Below are 20,778 nucleotides of genomic sequence, written 5' to 3' on the forward strand. Positions count from 1 at the left end.
GGCCGTCCCCGCCCCGCCCGCGGCGCCGCCAGGCCCCGCTCAGGCCCGCGCTCTCGCCGCAGGCCGCGAGGCGCGGCCCGCCGGCAGTGGCCCCCTCGCCCTGCTCCCACGGAGCCATGCCCGCCCTGGCCCGTCCTCACCGCCACCAGCCGTGCTCCCCCTCGCCCAGGTACAAAATCCTCTCGCTCCCCCGGTGCCTTGTTATGGCGACTCGACGCTCCAAGATGGCGGCTTCCTCCTTCCTCCTGTGCGCCCTCCCCCTCCCGGCGGGCGGCACCGCCCCGCCCCACACGCACCACGTACGCACGTACGTTCGGCGTGCGCCACGCGTCACGTCCCACCCAGCGGGCGGCGCCTGCGTGACCGCGCCTGCGGGGCTCGCGCTGCTCCCTCAGAGCTGGCGCTTCCCTCGTAACCTGGAAATGTAACGGGGCTTCGCCGTGTGGCCATTAAAACAGAGCCAACACAAACGTGAGAATGAGGGACTGAGCCACAGACTGTAGGAGTCGTAACCGGCGATCGTGACGGGCTGGGGATTGGCATTTCTTTTTAGACAGCTGTTACTTAGACGTGGATTTTGACAAACCGAGACACAATGGGAATGTAATCTTAGTGGTTACTGCAGACCGTTTTTTCTTCAAATGTTTTAGGACAAGAACGTTCCTGGTTTTATCTAGTTCCTCACATCTACAGCTGTCTCTGGGTGGTTGTTTTTCCATCCTGAGCAGCAAAAGGCACAAACCCCACGCTGCAGCTGTGGCTGGTTGAGAGCATCCTGACCTGTCCATCTCCGGGGCCCGGTGAGGCCCCACTCCTGCCTTACCCCTCAGGCCTTGCAGCACAGGGCTTGCTCGGTCTGTGCTCTCCGTGAGCGAGGCGCAGTGCGAGCTTCCTGCGGCCTCCCTCCGGGTTTGCTGCTCTCCATCCTCCCAGGGGAACCGTGCCCAGAAGCTGATGAGCACATGCAGGTGCACGCAGAGGTCCTCACGGCAGGGGACGACAGCGACATCCTCGGGGCAGCAGGTGCCCAACAAGTGGGGATCTAAGAAACAGGAGGAGTGGTTGTAACCCAGCAGTGCTCATGAGAATAACACCACCTCCTCCTTCACCAGTCCAAAGTCCCACCAGAGTCCTTGCTGGTGGAGAGGCCTTGATACAGCTGTAGCTAGACAAGAGGAGGACAAGAACTGTGCTTGTCAAACCACCTCAGCTGCTCTCACAGGAAAAGCTGTCTGCCAAAATGCCAGCTGCAATGCCATCCTGCTCTGCTGACCCAGACTAGGGCATTCTCACTGTGAGTCTGCTGCTGTGACATCACTGAACAAAATGCCCATTTCCCCGAGCAGGGAAAATCTTGATTTCCCGTCTTGACCCTGTAAAGTCAAGCTGCCCAGCCCCTGCTAGCCCTGCTCTAGACTTGCAGAGTGACTGCTAAGGCTTTGTTTTCCTGTGCAAGCCACCTCACACTCCCCTAAGCCCAGACGAGGGGTGAAGCAGCAGAAAAAGGAGCAGAAAACAACTACAAGTCACTGGGGTTAAAGCAGCCAGGAGGACCCCAAGGCAGAGAATGACGATCATACAGACCATACCCATGTTCAAAGTCCTGCACAGCTCCAGAGAAGTGTCTGGATCCAGGAGGTTTCTGGTAAGGGTGGTCCTTAGCACAGGACTTTTCAAAGCCTTTCAGACCACCTGTAACAAGGACAGCTGTGGGCAAGAAGGTTTCCAGGGAAGACCTAAAGATGTTCTGGATCTTCTGCGGTATGGACCAAAGGAATATGGACTCTTCAAACTGTACTTTAAAAATCAACTTACAGCACTAGTAAAAAGATTATAAAGCTAGTTGCTAATCTTTACATCAATCAGGTATCTCTATGCCTGTAGCTCATTTGCCTTGCAAATACTCTACTGTTACATTCTGTGCCCCTCCCCGCTCACTTAAATGATTAACTCCACCCCAGAAAAGAACTTTTGTAGCAATTTCTGGAGGAGAGACGGATCCTGCCCCTCAAACCATGGGGCCTGTCAGCTACTCATCAGAGACCTATGACTTGGTGAGTTGGGCCTGGCTTTGCTTGATAACAGGAATGGCAGGTAGAGCTGGGGTGGGCTGAAAGGCCAGGTTTCTGGCCATCCATCTTCTAACACTCCTGTTGGCAGAGGCAGGGCTTGCGCCATTTCTTATGCCAGCATAATCAGTCCTTGCATCCCTTAAGTTAAGACTTGACCACAAGCTGCTGCTTGCAGAGAGCTGGCATAGTGTGGCTACAGCCACTGTGATCCAGGGGTACTGGGTATTCTGCTGGGGAAAGCTGCCGGGACCTGCGCTGGCAGGCACTAAGCCCGAGCCCTGTCCTTGCATGAGGACACAGACCAGAGTCTCTGCAAAGGGCCAGGTGACTCACCTGGAGAGTGGGGCTCCAGCAGTCCCATCCTGTGCTGCCAGCCTCTCCCAGCCTCTGCTTCCTGCTGCCCTGCTGTCTGCACAGCCATTAGCACAGTGTGGGCATAAAACACTTCTTCTGAGCCCGGCACCTTTTGCACCAGGCTTCAATGATACAAATGACTGTGTACACAGTGTGCAAAGCCCTGTACACCTTATCTGGTCTCCTTTGGCAACTGGAATACCCAAGCAAACCCAGTCTTCTCTCTCCATGTGTGAAAACCCTTGGTATGACCACCCTGCTTGCTTGCTCCACATACAAGCTTCCATACATATGGCTCTACATACATACAGGCTCCACATACACTCTGCTGAAAGGGGAACATGCTGTATATTTACAAGAGAGGAATTTTAGAGTGCAAGATAAGTTGCAAGTACTACTCCTAACAAGGAGTGATGACACTAGGTCATTCTACCTCATAGTTCTCTTCCCAGCCTTTACAAGTGGAAAAGAGCAGCTGCACCTTATAGATTGTGTTGTGCTATCCAACAACAAGGACACAGCAGCATTATCATTAGCCTGGTTTTCAAATATTGCATCTCAAAATTTATTTTTTTACTACAGTGGTTCCCTGCAGCAGACCTCAGGATTAGTTATTCCAAAAAGAGAAATGTTGGATTCAATTGTTACCAAATTTTCTGTTCCTCCTTTTTTCCTACACAGCAGGGAAGAGCAAGCCCTACCCTATTTATTTATTTTCTGATTCATCCAGTATAAAAGTCCTTTGCAAATGGTGGTCATTCCTTTAAAACTTTTTTGGAGAAGACACTTCTTTCCCAGACCTCTGTTGAATTTCAATGGCAGCCCTAAAATTTGCTGAGAGGTTAAAACCAAACTCAAACCTTTTTCACCTCCTTTTCTTTGCATACAAAACTTTCCATAATCCTTAGCTTAGTGATTTTATCTCTGCTGTGAATTCTTTTACATCATAAAGGAAACCCCATGTAAGGGAAGGGAGGAGGGTTGGGTGGGGGAACCCAGCTGATTTTAGGAAATTTTAGGACTAGACGCCCACAGTCAGGTGCCACAGCAGGAAGAGTTTTAGACCTTTTCTCAGACTTCTGCAGTTGGGAGTTGTTTCCCACCTCTGTCTCCTGGCAGCTTGCCAGATTTGGCTCCCTCCCTGGAGCACAGAGGCCATAGATATCACATGAGCATCTCTGTATTTGCTTTGGTGGTGCCATATGTTGCTTTACTTATACTCAGTGCTTGTAGCAGCAACCTACCCATAAAGATTTGAAAAAAAAGGCCTCCATAGTGTCTTGTCAAGGTGGCAACACAAACCCTGCCTTGTGCAGAGAGGATCATTTGATCAATTGAGTAATTATGAAAGAAAAATTATGAGAACGTTTACACCGAAAGAGCATTTATCTCAGTATCACACAGTGGACACAGTGAGGGCCTCACTTAAATTTTGATACCATATGAGACCATTTGACTCTGTAACCTTGCAGAAAAGTACCATGCCCAAAATGATAACCCTGTTTCTCCATACCAAAAATGCTTTGCCTGCTAACCTTCCTCAGCTGTGGACTAGACATCCAAAAACAAGTTTCAGAAGAACCACTGAGATCTGCACCAGGTTCCCTGAGGTTACTCAGGCCAGTTTTCATTGCAATGGGACCAAAATGACTTAAGAGTGTTAAGGCACCTACACTGCAGTAACATGGCATTTCCACAGGCCTTGGTCTTACTCCTGGATTTCCCTGGTTCAGCCGCTGCAGAAGTCATGAGCAGAAGCTCTGTCAGTAGATCGTACGGATGTAGGCAATTGCATTTCTAAGGTTTTGAAAATGAGATTTACTGCTCCCAGCCCTGGCATTAACTAAAAGGGAATGATTCCATGGAAAATCCGTAACAGTGGACAAGCTGCTTCACTTCTACAGCCAAATGTTTTGATCACTGATAGTTGTGGGGAACTGAGAAAAACAGCTGACACACGGAGACCAGAATAACTCTGTGATGCAGGTTATAGGGTAAAGGGATCCCTGAACAAAAAGCATGCAGGAACAGCTTTCCCAGGCATGCACTTGACTGCTCTATTACAGAGACAACACTTTTTCTCCCACCCCCAAATCTGCTGCAGTTGTCATGCAGAAGACCTGTACAAAGGTCCCTCTGCATGCTCAATGTTGATTTATCCCATCCCAGATCAGGCAGCCACCCACTTCCAGTCCTAGAATTGCAGCAGAGTTCCCAGAAGCCTCAGCTTGTCATATTCAGTGCATCTCCTGCAGCTCTGGTCCCTGCCCTTCCTGTCTCAGCCCAGACTCTGATTTTTCATCCTCTTTGTCTCCAACTCATCTCTGTGTGCTCCTACCCACATGTGCTGCTCTGCTCAGACATGCAGGCAAGGACGATCCAAACACAGCTCCACACACGCTTCCCCCACCCACAGTGAGTGGTTTAAGAGCCCTCCCTACCTGCTCCCCATCAGCAGTCAGAGGGTGTCTGATAGTGGCACTCAGCCTCTGCACTTCCGGCTCCAAATACAAGGTGATCTGGAAACTGGTCAGCAACCAAAGCTGCTGAACACTGCCCAAGCTGCCCATCCACTGCCATCAATGGTGCTGGCATGGCTCACACTCCAGCCAGCAAACCCTGCTGTTTTCCATAATTTCATTTTTCCTTCCAAACCTGGAATTGTCCAACCTCTTCCCAGTGAAATTTCCCATTCCAACATATAATCTGTTTGGGGTTTTCAGCACAGTCACCTGCACAGCCTGAGCAGCCTGGTTTGGTCACTACTCAAAATTGGAAAGGTTTTTAGGTTGTTTTGCTTTTTATCAGAGAGGTTCAAGGATCTGGCCTTGGCCAACACATCACAGATTTCTGTGTGTTGCTAACTCCTCATGAAAGGTCTGGGTACAGAGTAGGCAGGAAATACTTTCAAGCTGGATAGGAAAATAACTGGGAGGGATTTCTTAAGGCCCAAAATCATACCCTAAACCAGAAAAATAAAAGTTCTTTGGTAATACAAAATGCTTCTCACCAAAGGCTTGCAGCCCCACAGTTAGATTAGCAAGAGCTGGGCAGGGTTATACCACACTTTTCCCAAGGACTCATTCCCTTGGGAAAACTGGAGTGCTCTTAGGGAGTGGACCCTCCTACCATCCACTGCTTGGGGACTGCCTGCGCCTGCTCTCTGCTCTATGAGTTTGGTAGTGCCCCTTAGACTTATGCCCCATCAGCATGCCCAGGCTCCTCTTGGAACCATGCAGGTGGTGTCAGTAGCAGAGGAGTTTAGATAAGCCCTGTTGCTGTCAAGTGACTTCTTTACCCCCCCACAATCATGTGCAGAGGCATTACCCAGGGAAAGCTGCCTGAGAGAGAAGAAACATAAATCACTCTTCCTTAGCTAGGTACAACACAAGACTCCAGGCTGGTCACAGTAATTTTGCTTAGTAGCCCCTTGGGTGAGCAAAAAACCCCAAAATCAGGTCTAAAACTGTGTAAAGCAGGGCTGGTATTTTTAGACAGGAACTTTGGCTGATGAGGGAAGGAGCAGCAGGTGCAAACTGCTGCAGCTGGCAGTGAAAGGTATGAAAGCATTAGCAGAGACTTCCGCTGTGGTCAACACTGAAGTCTCAGCACAGGTCTCCAGAGAGGGTGTGGGTGGGGGACCTCAGGCTGACTGCTGCTGAGCTCTTCCCAGTTGTCACTAATATTCAGTTTGCCACAAGCCTCCTCCACTGCTCTCTTTTTGTGCAAGGCCAGCTGAAGCATGGCCACGATCCAGGGAGCTTATCCTGAGCAGAATTCTAGCTTCCTGGTACTTGAGACTTGCCCTCAGCTTCAGCCTGAATGCAGGCTGATCCAGAAGACACAGCAAGCCAAGGACTAGTCACATCTGCAGCAGCTCTATTGCACTTCCCTTACTGGATATTAGTCTGGGGTCTGAGTGGTGTTTTCCCTTCCCTTTCCTGCTCTGACTGCAATTAATTCACAACAGAAAGGTTTATCTACAGAACAGATCTCTCTCCATCATCTATTCCTGTAGCTATGGCACCACAGTGCCTCAGAGGTGCTGTGCACACTCCTCCCATTGTGTTGAACACCTGCCCCACGCCTTCCTCCGAGTGTGGGAAGCGATCTCAAAGGGCAGCTGCTGCTGACCCCACCTCACCTTGCTCTGTCGTAGGCAGCTCTCAGGCCTCTGAGGATGAGAAGAAGGGGACAGGTTCACTGCACAGAATTTGAGGTACAGATGTGCTGTGTGGTGAATCCTACCACCTTTATACCTGACAGCAGGCAGCAGGCAGGACAGGAGTGGTCCATGTAGGAAATGGGTGGGAAAAATCGGGAAAGCTGGTAGAGGACGGTTCCATTCTATGTGAGAAAGCAAAATTTGCCAGCAGGTAACTTGGCAAGAACCAGAAGATGAAACTGATCATCTGATTGGACTCCAAAACGTCCCCAAATACTCCAGTCAAAGATTACAGACTGAGCAGCCCTCACTGTCACAGATGGAGAAAACCTTCTCCACCTGCTGCTGCACCTCCTGACAGTAGAGTGGCCTCCTACGCAGGAGGGGCCTCATCCACTGCAGACAGCATCACCTCGTGGTGCAGGTGGCCTGCAGGACATGGGGGTGCTCTGCTCTAGGTCTGTCAGGTGCAGCTGGGGGACTGGGTTCTTGTGTTGAGAAACTCCCCTCCATTAACAAGACTCTCTCCGTTCCCCAGAGCCAGGTGGAGCTGAGCGGTTACTACGAAGCTGAGAACACCACCCCTTCTTTGGAGGGCTACTTTTGCTTCAACCCAGCCTCATCTGTGGTTGGCAACCAGGGAGACCCCTTCAGAAAGGTCTTCATGCCCCTCATCTATCTGCTGATGTTTGTGTTGGGGACTCTGGGTAATGCTCTGGTCCTGGTCATTTTAGAGAGGTTCAAGCGGTCTCGTACCACCACAGAAAACTTCCTTTTCCACCTCACCCTGGCCAACCTGGCACTGTTGTTCACCTTCCCATTCAGTGTGGTGGAGAGCTTGGCTGGGTGGGTATTTGGGAAGTTCCTCTGTAAGATACTCAGTGCTGTCCACAAGATCAATTTCTACTGCAGTAGCATGCTGCTGGGGTGCATCGCAGTGGACCGTTACCTGGCCATCGTCTATGCAATCCACACCTACCGCAAACGCAGAGCTCGCTCCATCCACCTCACCTGCGCGGCTGTCTGGCTCTGCTCATTGCTTCTGACTTTACCCGATCTCGTCTTCATGGAAGTCTGGACAGATGACAGCAACCGCAGCATTTGCTATTTTCCAGAGGTTGGGATTGATGGAAACAATGCATGGCTGGCAACTCGCTTCCTCTACCACACCGTGGGCTTCTTTGTGCCCCTGCTGGTCATGACTTACTGCTACATGGCCATCATCCGGGCACTGTGTCAGTCCCAGCGCCTGCAGAGGCAAAAAGCTGTCCGTGTGGCCATCCTGGTCACAGGCATCTTCCTCCTGTGCTGGAGCCCATACCACATCGTCATCTTCCTGAACACACTTACCAAGCTAGAAGCCTTCACCAAGAGCTGCCATCTGGAAGACCAACTGGACACAGCCATCATGGTGACAGAGGCCATCGGTTTCACACACTGCTGCCTCAACCCCATCCTCTACGCTTTTATTGGGGTCAAGTTCCGTAATGACTTCTTCCGGATCCTTCAGGAGCTTGGCTGCATAAGCCAGGAGACCCTGCAGGAGATTCTGGAGGTGACAAGGAAGGGTAGTGGGATAGAGTCTGACAACACCACCTCCATCTCCACTTTCTAGCTGGGAAAGGCTGCCTGCAGGGCAGAACTGGGTTTTTCCTTCCCAGTGGCACACTTGCTGTGGTCTCAGTTACAAGTTTCACAAGCATCCCCACAACTTCCTTCACTCCTCAGGAAACAGGTCCAATAGCCACCAAACACCCAAATCGCATCAGATACCTTGCTTGGCTCTTCCTGGTTCTCAAACTTGTAGAGATCCATCTGGCAGCTGTTGGTGAACGCTGATGTCTGATGGTTGCTCTTGTGGAGCTGAATGAAGATGGGCACTCAAGTGGGTTGAACCTGACATTCCCACCTCTCCCTTGAAAACTGGACTGCAGGCATCTTGTGCACAAAGCCAGGCACAGGACTGGGGTACCAGGATTAAGGAAAAATGTGCAGCCAAGTAAATGAGTCATGTCAGTAAGCAGGTCTCCATTTCACTAGCTAAGTTGGTACACATATGCTCAAGGGAAGCTGTGAGACTCAGTGGCCATTGCAACTGGAGAGATGCAGGTAGGATTGATGGGGGCTGCAAAGCTCAATCCAACAGCATGGGCATACTGTGCTGGACATTCTTTGACTGCAACATTGTCCTCCTGCTGCATAACATCCCCTCAGCCTGCCACAACACATTCAACTTCCCAACACAGCTCGTGCAAGGAGGTCCTCCCACAGACTGAAAGATTTCGGTGTCACAGACTCCTTTCCTGACACCAGTTGCATCCTTCCCCACTCTTTTCATCTGTTTTACTGCTGTTATGATCTCCTGTGAGTGGCTGCTCAACTAAATGCCTGACTATGCAAAAGTTTTCCTTTAAGGAGGAACACCATCTGAGGAGATGTCTTCTGTCTTGTGAGCGCACACAGGGGAGAGAAACCACACAGCCTTGTAAAGGTGATGGTATAACTTTTTTTTTTTTTTGGCAGCTAGTTGTATGGCTATTTATGGGTTCTGAGAGCAGAGACCCACTGCCCCAGAGTAAGGGAAAGTCTCCTTTGTTTTTAGCAAGGCTAGAGGAAATGTGGCATTTTGCTTTGCACTATGCTTTCTGTTAGTTTTCCTCCACCTGCACCTACAGGGCTTTCAGAGATTAACTGCATCGAGGTCTACAGAGAACAAACCTGGGTGGTGATCTTGCCCTAAACTGCAAGTATGCAGAAACTGCTCAGATCAGGGCAGCTTGATGATAATTTGCTTCAAAGTAAGAGCAGCAGCTTTCCCCATCATTAATTCTTACACCACAAGCTGGTGTGTGGGGAAGCCCCAGCAGACTCAAGACAGCTTGCTGCTGCCTAGGAGGTCTTGTCACAGTTTAGCATGGCAGCAGGCCCACAACACTGCTCCATGACATTTCTGTTCCTAAAGAGTGCTGTGGCCAGAACTGTAGGAGAGCCATACATACCAATGTCACCCTCCTCATATGCACATTTTAAAATCTCCTCTACCCTTCACTTCACATTTTAAGCAATGTTGAAACAATGTTAGTTCTCCTGTTGCAGCAGGAATTTTGTGCTAACCTCACTTCTGAAGTTCATCCCACTAGCAGGCAGCTCAGTTCCAGGTGAACTTCACCGTACTCAAGGGCCCTGCTATAAAGACCAGCCACATAACCTCAGCCTGACTCAAGCAGAGATCTCAATAGCCTGATCTCACATTGTGACTTGAGGAGAAAACTCATCTAGTATAAGGCAGTCCTCCATTTCCTGCAGCACTGCATCTTCAAAGATGAAACTTTCAGGTAATGGCAACTGTGCTTGTTCAGGCACATACATGCAGCAGAGGACAAGTCTCTTAAGCCTGCACTTGTGTTCTCCACGGTTGTACCAGTGAGAAAATCCATTGCAGAAGCATTGTAAACACCTCCCCAGCAGGTTATGGTGACAACAGTGTTTCTACATGAAAATGTTATTGAAAAAAATAATAATCAAAGTATTCAATAATAATCAAAATTCTTACAGTGGTCACAAAGTAAAAATCTGCACTCAAATGAGAGTGAACAGACTACACATCTATTGTTACTATAGCTTTTAGCACTGGTATGTACAAACCTTTAGGAAGTTTTGAGGTAAGATGTAATAAACAGGTGACTAAAACACCATCTTCTCATGTGTAGTGCTTGTAAGCGTTTGTCTGTAGCTGTGTCACTTTATTCAAGGGAGATGCATCAGAGAGGACTAAGTGGGCAGATGGCACCTTTCTGACAAGCTCTGCTCAAAGGGCTTAGAGGAGCACCTTGCTCAGTTCCCCTTCACCAGTGCCACAGAAGGCTTTGCTGTGTTCAGAGTCAGTCCAGACCTGTATTACCTCTCTGCTTTACGGAGCCTGTTCCACTAACTGCAGCACCTCCTGCCCCAGTTTTACAGCAGCTGCTAACCTGACTGGAAAACTGCCCTTACACCTTACATTTGGCCCAGACAGCCTGGGAATGGCTTGGCTCAGAGCTGGCAGACCTTCCCCAAAGAGTTGCCATTGTTCCTCCCACAGCTGCCTGCAGCCGGCCTGCTGAAAGTGGATAAGAAGAAAGCAAGAGGAACTTTCCTTCACTGCAGAAGAAGCTCTGCTTTCCACTCAGCAAAATCCTTGCTATCTCCTCAAGGTTTGCATGGCTGTCACAACACCCAGAGTGGGCTTCCCTGCTAAGAACTCACACTGCCAAAGCCACCCCTGCAGCCCTCGGGCAGACCTTCATCCTCCCCTGCGTAGCTCTGCTCAGCCCCTGTGCCATGGCTGCCAAGTGAGGCAGATGCACTCTGCCCACCCAGGCCACCGGGAAGGGAGACTGAGCCAAGGGGAGCTCCAAGGTGGCTCCTGCAGAAAGCAGGGAGATGATGTGTGGGATGGCGGTGTCACCACCCTCCACAGCACAGCCTCTGCTCCTCCAGCCCGGACTGTGCTCTGCGAACAAGGCTCCAGCAGACAAACCAGAGGAAGCCCTGGTCTCTGATGAAGGCAGCCCCAGAGATGGGAACATGAAGACCCTCACAACAGCACACTGCTCTGCATTTCCTGCAGGGCAACCAAGTCTCCCAGGAGACAGAGCTGGGGTTCCAGCAGAGCATCCTGCTACACACACACAGTGATCACAGGGCCATGGCAGGCAGTGGAGCATGCATGGGTGAGTGCAAGTAAGGGAACGCATGAATGAACGTGTGCCTGGGAGTGCTGCAGAGAAGGGGCTCCCTCGATACCCACGCAAACCTTCCAGCACCTCTCACACTCTCTGTCTGTGCTGCAGTTCTGTGGAAAATCATGTGGAAAAATACAGGCACAGGGTCAGGTCTTGAAATTTGTCTTTTTAATAAAAAGGCACCTATAAAACAGGTCAATACATTACAGGCAGCACAGATACCCAAAAACAAGCCTAAAAATTGTTTCAAATAAAAACCAATAAGATGTCTTCACATATTGTATTTATATATTTATATTTATATATATATATTTATATAATGGTACAAAATGACTGGGGAAGTTTCTCCATGGGATGACAGAGAACAGGTCAGTCAACTTTACCTCAATGTGAAAGCTAATTCCAGGTGTGTGATTATCCAACATACTGAAAGATGCAGTTTCCCAGCATTCGCTTTTTTGGAGCTGGAAAAACATGGCGAAGTCATGGCTAAAAGATGGGCAAACCTTCTACTGTGATTAGGTGGAGTCAGTACACAGAACTCAAGGTGAGGAGCCGAGCAATAAACTACAAGACACAAGACTAGACACAGGTCACGGCAGTGGGCAACCAGCTGATGGCAAACCTTGCCCGGGTCTAACAAGGACTGGCTGTCACTGAGCCTCCAAAGGAACTCCTGCCACATTGCTGACCACAGACATGGTTGGGAGCAGCCCTCAGGGCACAGGGGTGTTAGGCAGCATTTCTTCTCCCCATTGTTCAGCCATCACAGTGGTAGGGGTAGGGCTGGCTCCAGGGCAGTGAGATTTTGCAGAAGAGCACCAACTGCTGCTCCAGAGTCCTCAGCTCTGACCTAGCATCAGGATTTCCCTTCTGTATCTATGGCTGCTGAGTCAAAAGGCTTATTGGTCACTGAAGGACAGGTCTTCCTCCTGTTGCCAGGCAGAAATAGCATCACACTGCCACGTCCCTGTGAGCACTCAGCACTAGTCTACTGAGCACTGCACAGCATGTGCCACAAGCCTGCAGGCTGATACAGGGACAACGAGCTGCTGACACAGTGAGGACTGCAAGCCCCAGGCAACTTCTGTGTTGGGCTGGGCAAAAGGGACAAGAGGGAAAGTACAAACACATGGAGATCTCAACCAGGCTAAAACAACAGCTATCTACAGGCAAACAAAAAAACTTCCATATAGAAAATGTTATGGCTTCAAATTAGCCAAGACTTGCTGGTAGGTGATGAGCAAAGTTTGGGATTGTAGTTGGTATTTGGATGTTTATGAGAAGCTACCAGCAGCCAACAGCCTGAAGAGCAGCCAAGAGAAGCTACAGCCTTTCAGGCAAGTCAAGCTTAGAAAGAGCTACATCTGTTTGAGCCACATCCTCCCGCATGAAACACACACTGAAAGGATCAAGAATCCAACCAGCTAACATGTCAGGTCCAAAGCCTGATCTGAAGATTATTCTTCTGCTCGAACTGCCTCAGCAGGAAGGAGAACTTCTCATGATTGTTCATGTGTGTTTCACCACTTCAAAAAATGTTACTTTCTCACATTGTATACAACAAACTCCTACAAAGCAGGAGACTAGAGCAAGATCCTTCCTCAGATCCAAACCCATGCTTCTCACCTAGCACTACAAAATGCCACAAAGCTTCAATGTATTCCTAACTGGACTTTACAATTCCATCTTCTCACAGACTAGATCAAGACAACTGCTGTGCTGATATTTCAGCACCCACCAGCCTTTCCAAATAGCTTGCAACCTGATAAAAAGTGTTGCTGTTCACTCACTACTTGGCAATCTCCCTTTCCAAAGCCCTCTCCTCCTGGCAACAGCAAGTTGGGAAAGGTGAGCTCTGTTATAAGAGAGGTAGTGTGTTAAGCCTGGCTCTGCAGAGATAATCCTCCAAGCAGTGTTCCTCCAGCAATTGTGTGCCCCAGGTTCACCACTGGATGCTGGAACTGCAAGTCCTCACAGAGGTCCAGTGATACTGTGATGTGTGCAGAAACGTGCGTGCATCATGACACATTCCCCTCTGTGAAAAAACATGGGGAAGACCATCAGGGCTGCATGCAGGAAGACCTTATGGAGTACAGGATGGAAAAGGTGGAGTGCATCCAGAAAAGCCAGAGTTGTCCAAATGGCATGCTTTTGCCAGCCTAGGAATGAGAGATTGCAACTCGACTTTGGCCTCTTCTGTCTGAAGCACAGGATGGCCATGCTGACACTGAACGCTGAGGTAGAGTATTGCACTCAAGGACAGGCCCTCTTCAAGAGCTGGACCTCTCCTGTGCCACAGGGCAGGGCTGCTGCCAGTAGCTCGGGTTATCATGGAGTGAAGACTGCCTGCAAAACCCTACAGATGAAGGACTGACAAGCACAAGGAAAACCTGGGAAAGCATTCAATGGCGGGGAAGCAGGAAGCAGTGGTGAAGGGTAATGGATAGGTAATGGACTGGTGCAGGAAGGCTGCAGAAGATCAGGGTTCCCAGCTAGCCTCTCCTGGAAGCACTGGAATGCATCACCCCACTCACCTCAAAGCCCATCTGTCCCTACCCACCACAACACCTTGCCTACAGGGGGCACAGCATGAAGGAAAGAGAAGGGAGTAGAGGTGACAGAGCTGGTCAAGATCTTCAGGTCCAGCACGTTACCATCTGCGAAGCCCAGATTCTTGATGCTTCTCCAGCTGAAGGGCCGGCATCCTTCCCATCCCAGACACAGCAGCTTCTCCAGAGAGCAGCAACAGCTGCATCCTGTAAAACTGTGGCCTCTGCCCTGCCAGATGAGCACTGCTCCAGCAGCATTTCACTGGGGCTATCAGCTCCCCCCGCCCCTGCCCAATGGCCCTGGGTGAGTGGTTATGTTTGTGTACCCGGCATAGTATCCATGTATCCATGGGACCTGAGAGCTGCATGACACTGCACCACCCCCTCTCCACACACATGCAAAACCATTCAGATTCATGAACAACACAGGTCTGACAGAGTCACTCTACAATGGGATCTCTCGACACCCTGTGCACCCTGGGGATCCTCCTGCCTCCCCCACGGAGAGATTTCAATCCTTGTACACTGTTGCCTTGAGCATGATTTTTTCTTTCTGTTTTTTAAAACATGTTTTGAGGCTTCTATTAAAACACAGAAATACAGGACAATTAAAAACCAGCACAAATTTTGCCTTTCCCAGCGACCTATTTACAGCTAGTTCCAAAAACCCTCTTGCACATTTTGGTTGCTTAAAAAGGAAGGACAAAAAAAAGAGAGAGGAAAAAAGGGCAAGAAAAACACTTGACGGAGGAAAACCATAAGTGAAAACTTTACAAACTGCCACAAGGTCTGGATGTCCCTGGTCACCACGCAGGGTTCAAAGTAACAGCCCCACTCCCAGCCTCTTCACCCTCCCCTTCCCCATAAAAGAAAGGAAAAAGAAACCCAATTCACATCAAGTTTACTGCACATCTGGTTTGCTGTGTAGAGGCAAATCCGATATGAAAAGCATCCCACGTGGTGTCCTCCACTGGCATTGGCCCCCAACCCGCCCCCAGAGAAAGGTTTAAAAATGTTTGTAGGCGCAGCCCCATCCCGCCCCAGCCCTGAGCGCCAGTCAGGGTTAAAAAGGCAAGTTCGCCATGTTCCCAGGCCCAGGGATATAACTCATCTGGCCGTCCAGGGAGACACTCCTCTGCCTCATCTGGTGTGTGACCATGAGGTTCTGCTGAGGCGGGGGCCCCATGAGAGAGCCCTGAGGTGACATCATATGTCCTGTCTGGGCATACATCTCCCCCGACACAGACATGCTTCTCTGCTTGGCCTGCATCAGCATGAAATTCTGCTGGGCCATCAGGCTCTGCTGCGGAGACATCATGCCCTGGTGCATGCTATTGCCCATCATGCCTTGCTGGGGCGGTATGCCTGTCCTGCCCAGCATGGGCACTTGTCCAGGATGGCACATGGGCATGCTGAGTCCCCTCTGCACGCCCTGCTGCCCGGGGAGGCTGGGAGCATTCATACCTGGACGCACGGGGGGCTGCTCAGCCATCATGTTCTGCAGGTTCATGAGGTGGAGGTTGGAAGGCTGAGATTTGGGTGCCTGGCTGTCGCTCTTGGGGAAATACTGCAAGGTGCTGCTTGGCTTCTCTGATGGGATGATCCTGGACAGGTCAAACTCCGGGATCCCCGTGGGCGTGGGGCGGATGACCTCACTGAGCTCGGGGTCGTTCAGCACCGACGCCACCCCAGGAAGCACGGGCGGGTAGGGGTCACCAATCCGAGGAGGGATGTTCTTGCCCATCATGTGCTGCTGAGGGGGCATCTGGCCAGGCTGCTGGGAGGGAAGGTCCTCGGGTGGCAAGGGCATCCCTGGCGCGTAATGCTGCTGCATCCCAGGGCCACCTCCTGCACTGGGGGCCATGGGCATGCCTCCAGCAGGAGATGGCATGGCATTGTGGGGCTGCTGCATGCGGGGGAACACGAGCTGGTTGGAAGGAATCATCTGTGAACTGTTGGGCACAGGGCCACACTGCTGGTTCAATGAGTCCTGGGGACCCGGGGGCAGCATCATGGGGTTCTGGGGGGGCACGCCCGCCCCTGGCCCACTTGGATGCATAGGAATGTTGGAGCCCAGAGGGTTTGGGGAGGACATCATGGAGGTGGGGGGTGGTTCGTGGGAAAGGGGCTGCTGACCAGGCAGGTTCATTCCCATGGGGCTCTGAGAGGATCCAGGCCCCACAGAGTTCAAGTGCAGTTGATTTGGCTGATTCCCCGTCACACCTAAGGACAGGAAAAAGAGAGAAGAGTTAACCCTTCCTACAGACCTTTCAGGGCTGTAAAATCCACATCCTGAGAGCCTGCCAAGCAGTCCTGTTCAGAATGCCCTGAGCATGGAGCATGATGCTCAGAAAACAGCTCCAAGATGGGCTTATAAAGCACCAACATCAGGAAAAAGTGTCTCCAACTCCAATTCCCCAATCCCACAAACACCAGAGGGCTCTTCCAGCTTCATCCAGTCCCATGCTAGATTTGTAATTTCTTACATTCCCCCGATTTTAGAGCCCTGACTAGCTCTGTGTGTGCCTTACATGGTCTCATCAGGACTCTCAGCTACCTGAAAGGCAGCAAGGAATGACCCTTCACCCCTGCCTGCCACAGGGTTTGCCACCCATCAAGCTCCAGTGACCACACAACCTCGGGTGCTGAGGAGGAAAAAAGCAGAAGAGTCAGCAGCCCAGCACAGGTGCTGTCTGGGCGGGAAAGTCTGTGCCCATCAGAAAAGCAGAGCAGCCATCAGTGCCTGCGGAGGCAGCCAATGCATTTGCATGCCTGTGGTCAACCTAAGTGACTGCTCAGTGGTGAAAGAGTCAAAAAGTTGATTTTTCATTTTCAAAACTGACAAAAATATTTATCAGACAGCTTTAGACCCCTAAATCAAGTGGTAGAGCACGTTGGAATTCCCCTTTGGGCTGGTCACCACGTGACCAAATACACTCATTTGCCTAGATGTCCTCACCAGTGCCACCAGTTAGTGGAGCGTATCTGGCCTACTGAAATCACAACTGTGCTACAACACAGCCTTGCCTGTGCAGGCACTTGGGCTCTACTCAAAACACCAGACTCCCAAGCCCCATTCAGAGCATCCCTGTCCCACTGCACAGGAACACAAGGGCTCTAAGCAGGAGACCTCTGCCTGCAAGTCATGGACCTGAGAAAACTCCAGGAGCCATGAAAACTTGGGCCCAATACATCTCCAAGGGTAAAGGTAAAAAACTTCCAGGTCTTGTGGAAGGACTTCTCAAGCCAGACCAGCTCAAGTCCTTCCATCCAAGCCAAAAGCTGATGGACAGCCAGGGCAGAGGGCAGGGATGTGCACAGACTGTTACAACAAGGGGAAATTTAAGCTATGTGACATGGCAGTCATGGGGAGATCAGAGTTCCTAATACTTTCTCCACCTGCTGCCTCAGGTCCACTGGCAGCCACAAGACAGTCTGACCCCTTGCAAGCCCACCTCCAGAAGTAGATACCTGACATACTTCCAGGTGGGAGCATGGGCCTGTCTGGCAGCAGCTCGTCATCAGAGGTGGCGATGGTTTTGATGGCATTGTGGTAAAGTGGTGTGGAGCTGGGCATGGCGTACTTGGACATCTGGGACATCATCAGTGAGAGGGGGTTCTGGGAAGGGGATGGATCTGGAGAGGAAGTAAAAGGCATGTTCGGATTCATGGTGCTAGAGGTGTTGCTGGCTGGTGCAGAAGAGCTGCTCCGAGGCCCAGAAGGGAGAGATCCTGCAAGTAAGAGAGAGATCAACTTAATATTGTTCACATGCAATGGCTTGCTCCCACCAGAGAGCAACCCTGTCCTCTCCTTCTGACAGCAGTGGCCAGAGGAGGCTGCAAAGCACAGAGCTGGCACAGGGCAGCACTCTCTGGACTCTGAGAAGGCTCATGCAGAGACCCTGCTCCAGAGCAGTGACAGACTTCCACTGAAACCTGCCCCTGACTGCCCAGCACAGACACAGCGCTTGCTGCATGTGTCACAGATCTACCTGACAAGGCCCTGTTTGGACTCCTGGGAAAACATACTTGCTCTGTGAGATGCGGGGCCAGGCACAGGAACACGTGTCTTCCTGCTCCAGAGGGAGCTTGTGGGCTGGAGAGAAACCCTGTCCACACACTCATCAAAACTAAGCACAGACATGCACTCACACACAAGACACCCAGCATACCCTGCTCCAGTGCTCCGATGGAAGCAGTTGAGTTCATATTGAGAGTCTGCTTGCTCTGGTTGACTCCTGGGCTGGGCATGGTGGCTTTGGGAGATGGCACCCAACCAGGGGAAGAAACAGCCATAGAAGGGGACTTCAGGCGGCTTGGTGAGCCAGTTGGAGACCGGACGTTGAGAGAGGAACTCATCACTTGGGGGGACTTGAGGGGTCCAGACTGGTTTGAAGGTGGCATGCTGATCATCTGTGAGGGTGTCTGTGGGGACTTGAGACTGGCAGATGGGGAGGTGACCAGTGGTGAATGCACCTGGCTAAGGGTGGGAGACTTGAGGTGACCCATACTGGGGGAATTCATCTGGTTGATGTTGATGGTGAGGTCAGAGGGCCGGCGGCCCAGCCCCCGGGAAGGTGCTGGGTGCATGTTGGCCAGGTTTCCCCCTGGTGTGGGAGTGGGATTGGAGGCTGGAGGCAGAGGAATGTGGCTGAGTCTGGTGGTGCCACTGATGTTCCCAACAGGCATGGTGCCCTGCTCAGGGCTGAACATGTCTGAGCCACTGCCCATCTCCTGGGGCAGGCTGGGATATGACCCTTGCCCTGTCGAGAAGCCTTGCTGTCCTTGGTTGGGGAACTGTGAGGGAATCATCATTTTCTGGGGTCCCGTTAGTATTGCACTGCCATTGCCATTCTGAGCCCTAACCCTGGCCAGCTCCTCAGGGTTCATGCCCTGGTGGGGCATCATTTCAGGGCCCCTCATCTTCTGGGACATCATCATCTGCTGCTGTGGGGTCATCTGGACATTGAGGTTCATGTTCATGTTCATATTGACATTCATGTTCATGTTGAGGTTGCCAGGGCCCATGGGTGTGTCCATGTCCCGAAGGCCTGACTGACCCATAGGGGGGCTCAGCATCCCCCGAGTGCCTGCAAAATCCATTCCCATTGGGGCACTGCTCAGGGTCTCACCCGTTATCTGCCCAGCAAACATGGATGGATCCATCTGCCTGTGAGCCTGCATCATCCTCTCCATTTCCATGCCCTGGCTCATAGAGTTGCTGGATATCCCCATGGGCCTCTGCATTGCCACTGGGCGTTTCTCCATGAGCTGATGCCGCAGGATCTCCTCTCTGGCACGGGGATTCATAAACCTTTCTGGGTCTCCTTGCCCTGGTGGGTAGGGCAAGGTGCCTTGTGGAAAGTTCCCAGGGCCTCCCATAGGAGACATATCATCACTCCATCCCATGCCAGGCCTGACTGGCCTCTGCATGGCATTCATGGGCCCAAGAGCATCCAAGGGCATGTTCTGCATCCCTCCAAAACCAGAGACTCTCTGCATTTGATTCCCAGGGAACCGTGGGCCAGGGAAGGGTGGCCCTCCCCGCAGCTGCAGAGGGTCCTGCACATCTATGGGTCCCCGCAGCTGGCTGCCCATCCCTGGTGGCCACTGCTCTCCAGGCTTGCTGTGGTAGGGTGGTGGAGGCCCGCGCATCATCATGCTCCCCATTGACTGAGGGATCATGATCTCCTGCATAGGCCGGCCATGGATGCTGATCTGCTCCTCCTTCCGTCGCTTTTCCTCGTAGTACTCTTCCTGCAACTTCCTCCAGGCCACTTGCTCTGGTGTCAGGCTGTCCTGGTTCAGCCGCTGCATCATCATGTTCATCTGCTGTCCCATGTCAGCACCAGGGTGGTGGGGCACCTCATGTTCCAGGCTGGGCCCTCCAAGGCTCTGGGTCTGGGAGATCATGGACTGCAGAGGCTCTTCATACTTCTTCATGCTGGCAGGGGCTGCAGGGGGCTGGGCAGGGGCAGCCTGTGGCTGAGGGGCAGTGCCCCCCTCACCCGCATTTTGGCTGGACTTGAGGAAGGGCTCGGCCTCCCCACTGCGCAGCAGCAGGCGCTCAATGTCCCTCAGGGTCTGCAGAGAGCGCTCTCGGTGCTCCAGCTGCTCCTTTGAGAGCCCTTCTGAGTTCATGGTGTTCCTGGGGCCCAGGCCTGCCTGCCCATTCCCTGGCATCCCTGGGCCCTCTCCAAGGAGGCTGGAGCTGGGTGTGCTGGAGGAGTCCACTTGCCCAGGCTGCATGGTGCTGGCAGATGCAGTGGGCATATTGGGATGGTTACTTCCAGGCTGGTTGTTGCTGCTATTGTTCCCCAGAGAGTTGGGAGTCAGATCTCTCCGGCCATCTTCACTTGTCCCTTCCTGGGGCAGGCTGCTGGGCGCAGGCAAAGGTGTTTGACTGATGGCCTGAGGTGGTGGGGCTGGAGGCTGTGGTGGGGGAGGCTGCGGCTGTGGTTGATTTGCTTGAGGGGCCAGTGGCTGGGACTGTGGAGTATTGGCAGCAGGAGGGTTAATTGGAAGTGGCTCAGCAACGCCCAGCACTTTAGGAGCAGGTGGTGCCTGGCAGAGAAAAGGGGAAGAAACTTGAGCAGGGAAAGATCCTAGGAAGGTATTCTTCCCTGCACCCTGCAGGAGACCTCTCTGTCCCAAAATGAAGCCTCATGGTAGTTCACCTTCATTCCTTGCAGGAAAAAAATGTAGGCACTACTACATGATCTAGGAATGCACAAGCAGGTACTCTGCACACGTGGCTGCGGGGGAACATGCCACGGCCCATCCCAAACTTTTCACAGCTGACAACAGCAAGGACTTGTGACAAAGAGATTTTGCAGCAAAGCAGCTTCCCACCCCACTGAAAGGGTATTCTGGCAACCCCTTCTTTCACAGCTGAGCCAGGGGATGGGGGA

General features: G+C 51.8%; 3 protein-coding genes across 4 annotated transcripts in view; 1 reads left to right on the forward strand and 2 right to left on the reverse strand.

Annotated features, from left to right (window-relative positions):
- DDX6 (DEAD-box helicase 6) overlaps positions 1-269 on the reverse strand; it is a 16,335-nt gene extending 16,066 nt beyond the window's left edge. The window contains exon 1 of the mRNA XM_041458084.1: positions 141-269. The gene's annotated coding sequence lies outside the window, so the exon portion shown is untranslated. The remainder of the gene's footprint in view (positions 1-140) is intronic.
- Positions 270-1,925: 1,656 nt separating this feature from the next.
- Positions 1,926-8,279, forward strand: CXCR5 (C-X-C motif chemokine receptor 5). Its single transcript, XM_041458156.1, has 2 exons — positions 1,926-2,054; positions 7,130-8,279. Exons 1-2 carry the CDS (start codon positions 2,016-2,018, stop codon positions 8,204-8,206), a joined length of 1,116 nt encoding a protein of 371 aa, XP_041314090.1. The 5' UTR covers positions 1,926-2,015; the 3' UTR covers positions 8,207-8,279.
- Positions 8,280-11,468: 3,189 nt separating this feature from the next.
- BCL9L (BCL9 like) overlaps positions 11,469-20,778 on the reverse strand; it is a 45,726-nt gene continuing 36,416 nt past the window's right edge. The window contains exons 6-8 of one of the 2 annotated variants that reach the window (XM_041458083.1): positions 18,040-20,431; positions 17,348-17,599; positions 11,469-16,090 (exon numbers count right to left, since the gene is read on the reverse strand). In XM_041458083.1, the coding sequence (XP_041314017.1) occupies positions 14,931-16,090; positions 17,348-17,599; positions 18,040-20,431 (3,804 nt within the window). In that variant the 3' untranslated portion in view covers positions 11,469-14,930. Of the gene's footprint in view, positions 16,091-17,338; positions 17,600-18,039; positions 20,432-20,778 lie in introns of both variants that reach the window. The other variant, XM_041458082.1, reaches the window with a different exon arrangement.

Source organism: Pyrgilauda ruficollis, unplaced genomic scaffold, assembly GCF_017590135.1.
Source record: "Pyrgilauda ruficollis isolate IOZ18807 unplaced genomic scaffold, ASM1759013v1 scaffold126, whole genome shotgun sequence".
Lineage (NCBI taxonomy): Eukaryota > Metazoa > Chordata > Aves > Passeriformes > Passeridae > Pyrgilauda > Pyrgilauda ruficollis.

Coding starts and splice junctions, on each gene's coding strand:
- CXCR5 (XM_041458156.1), top strand. CDS start 2,016: ATGGGGCCTGTCAGCTACTCATCAGAGACCTATGACTTG. Junction 2,055..7,129: donor CATCAGAGACCTATGACTTG/GTGAGTTGGGCC, acceptor TCCGTTCCCCAG/AGCCAGGTGGAGCTGAGCGG.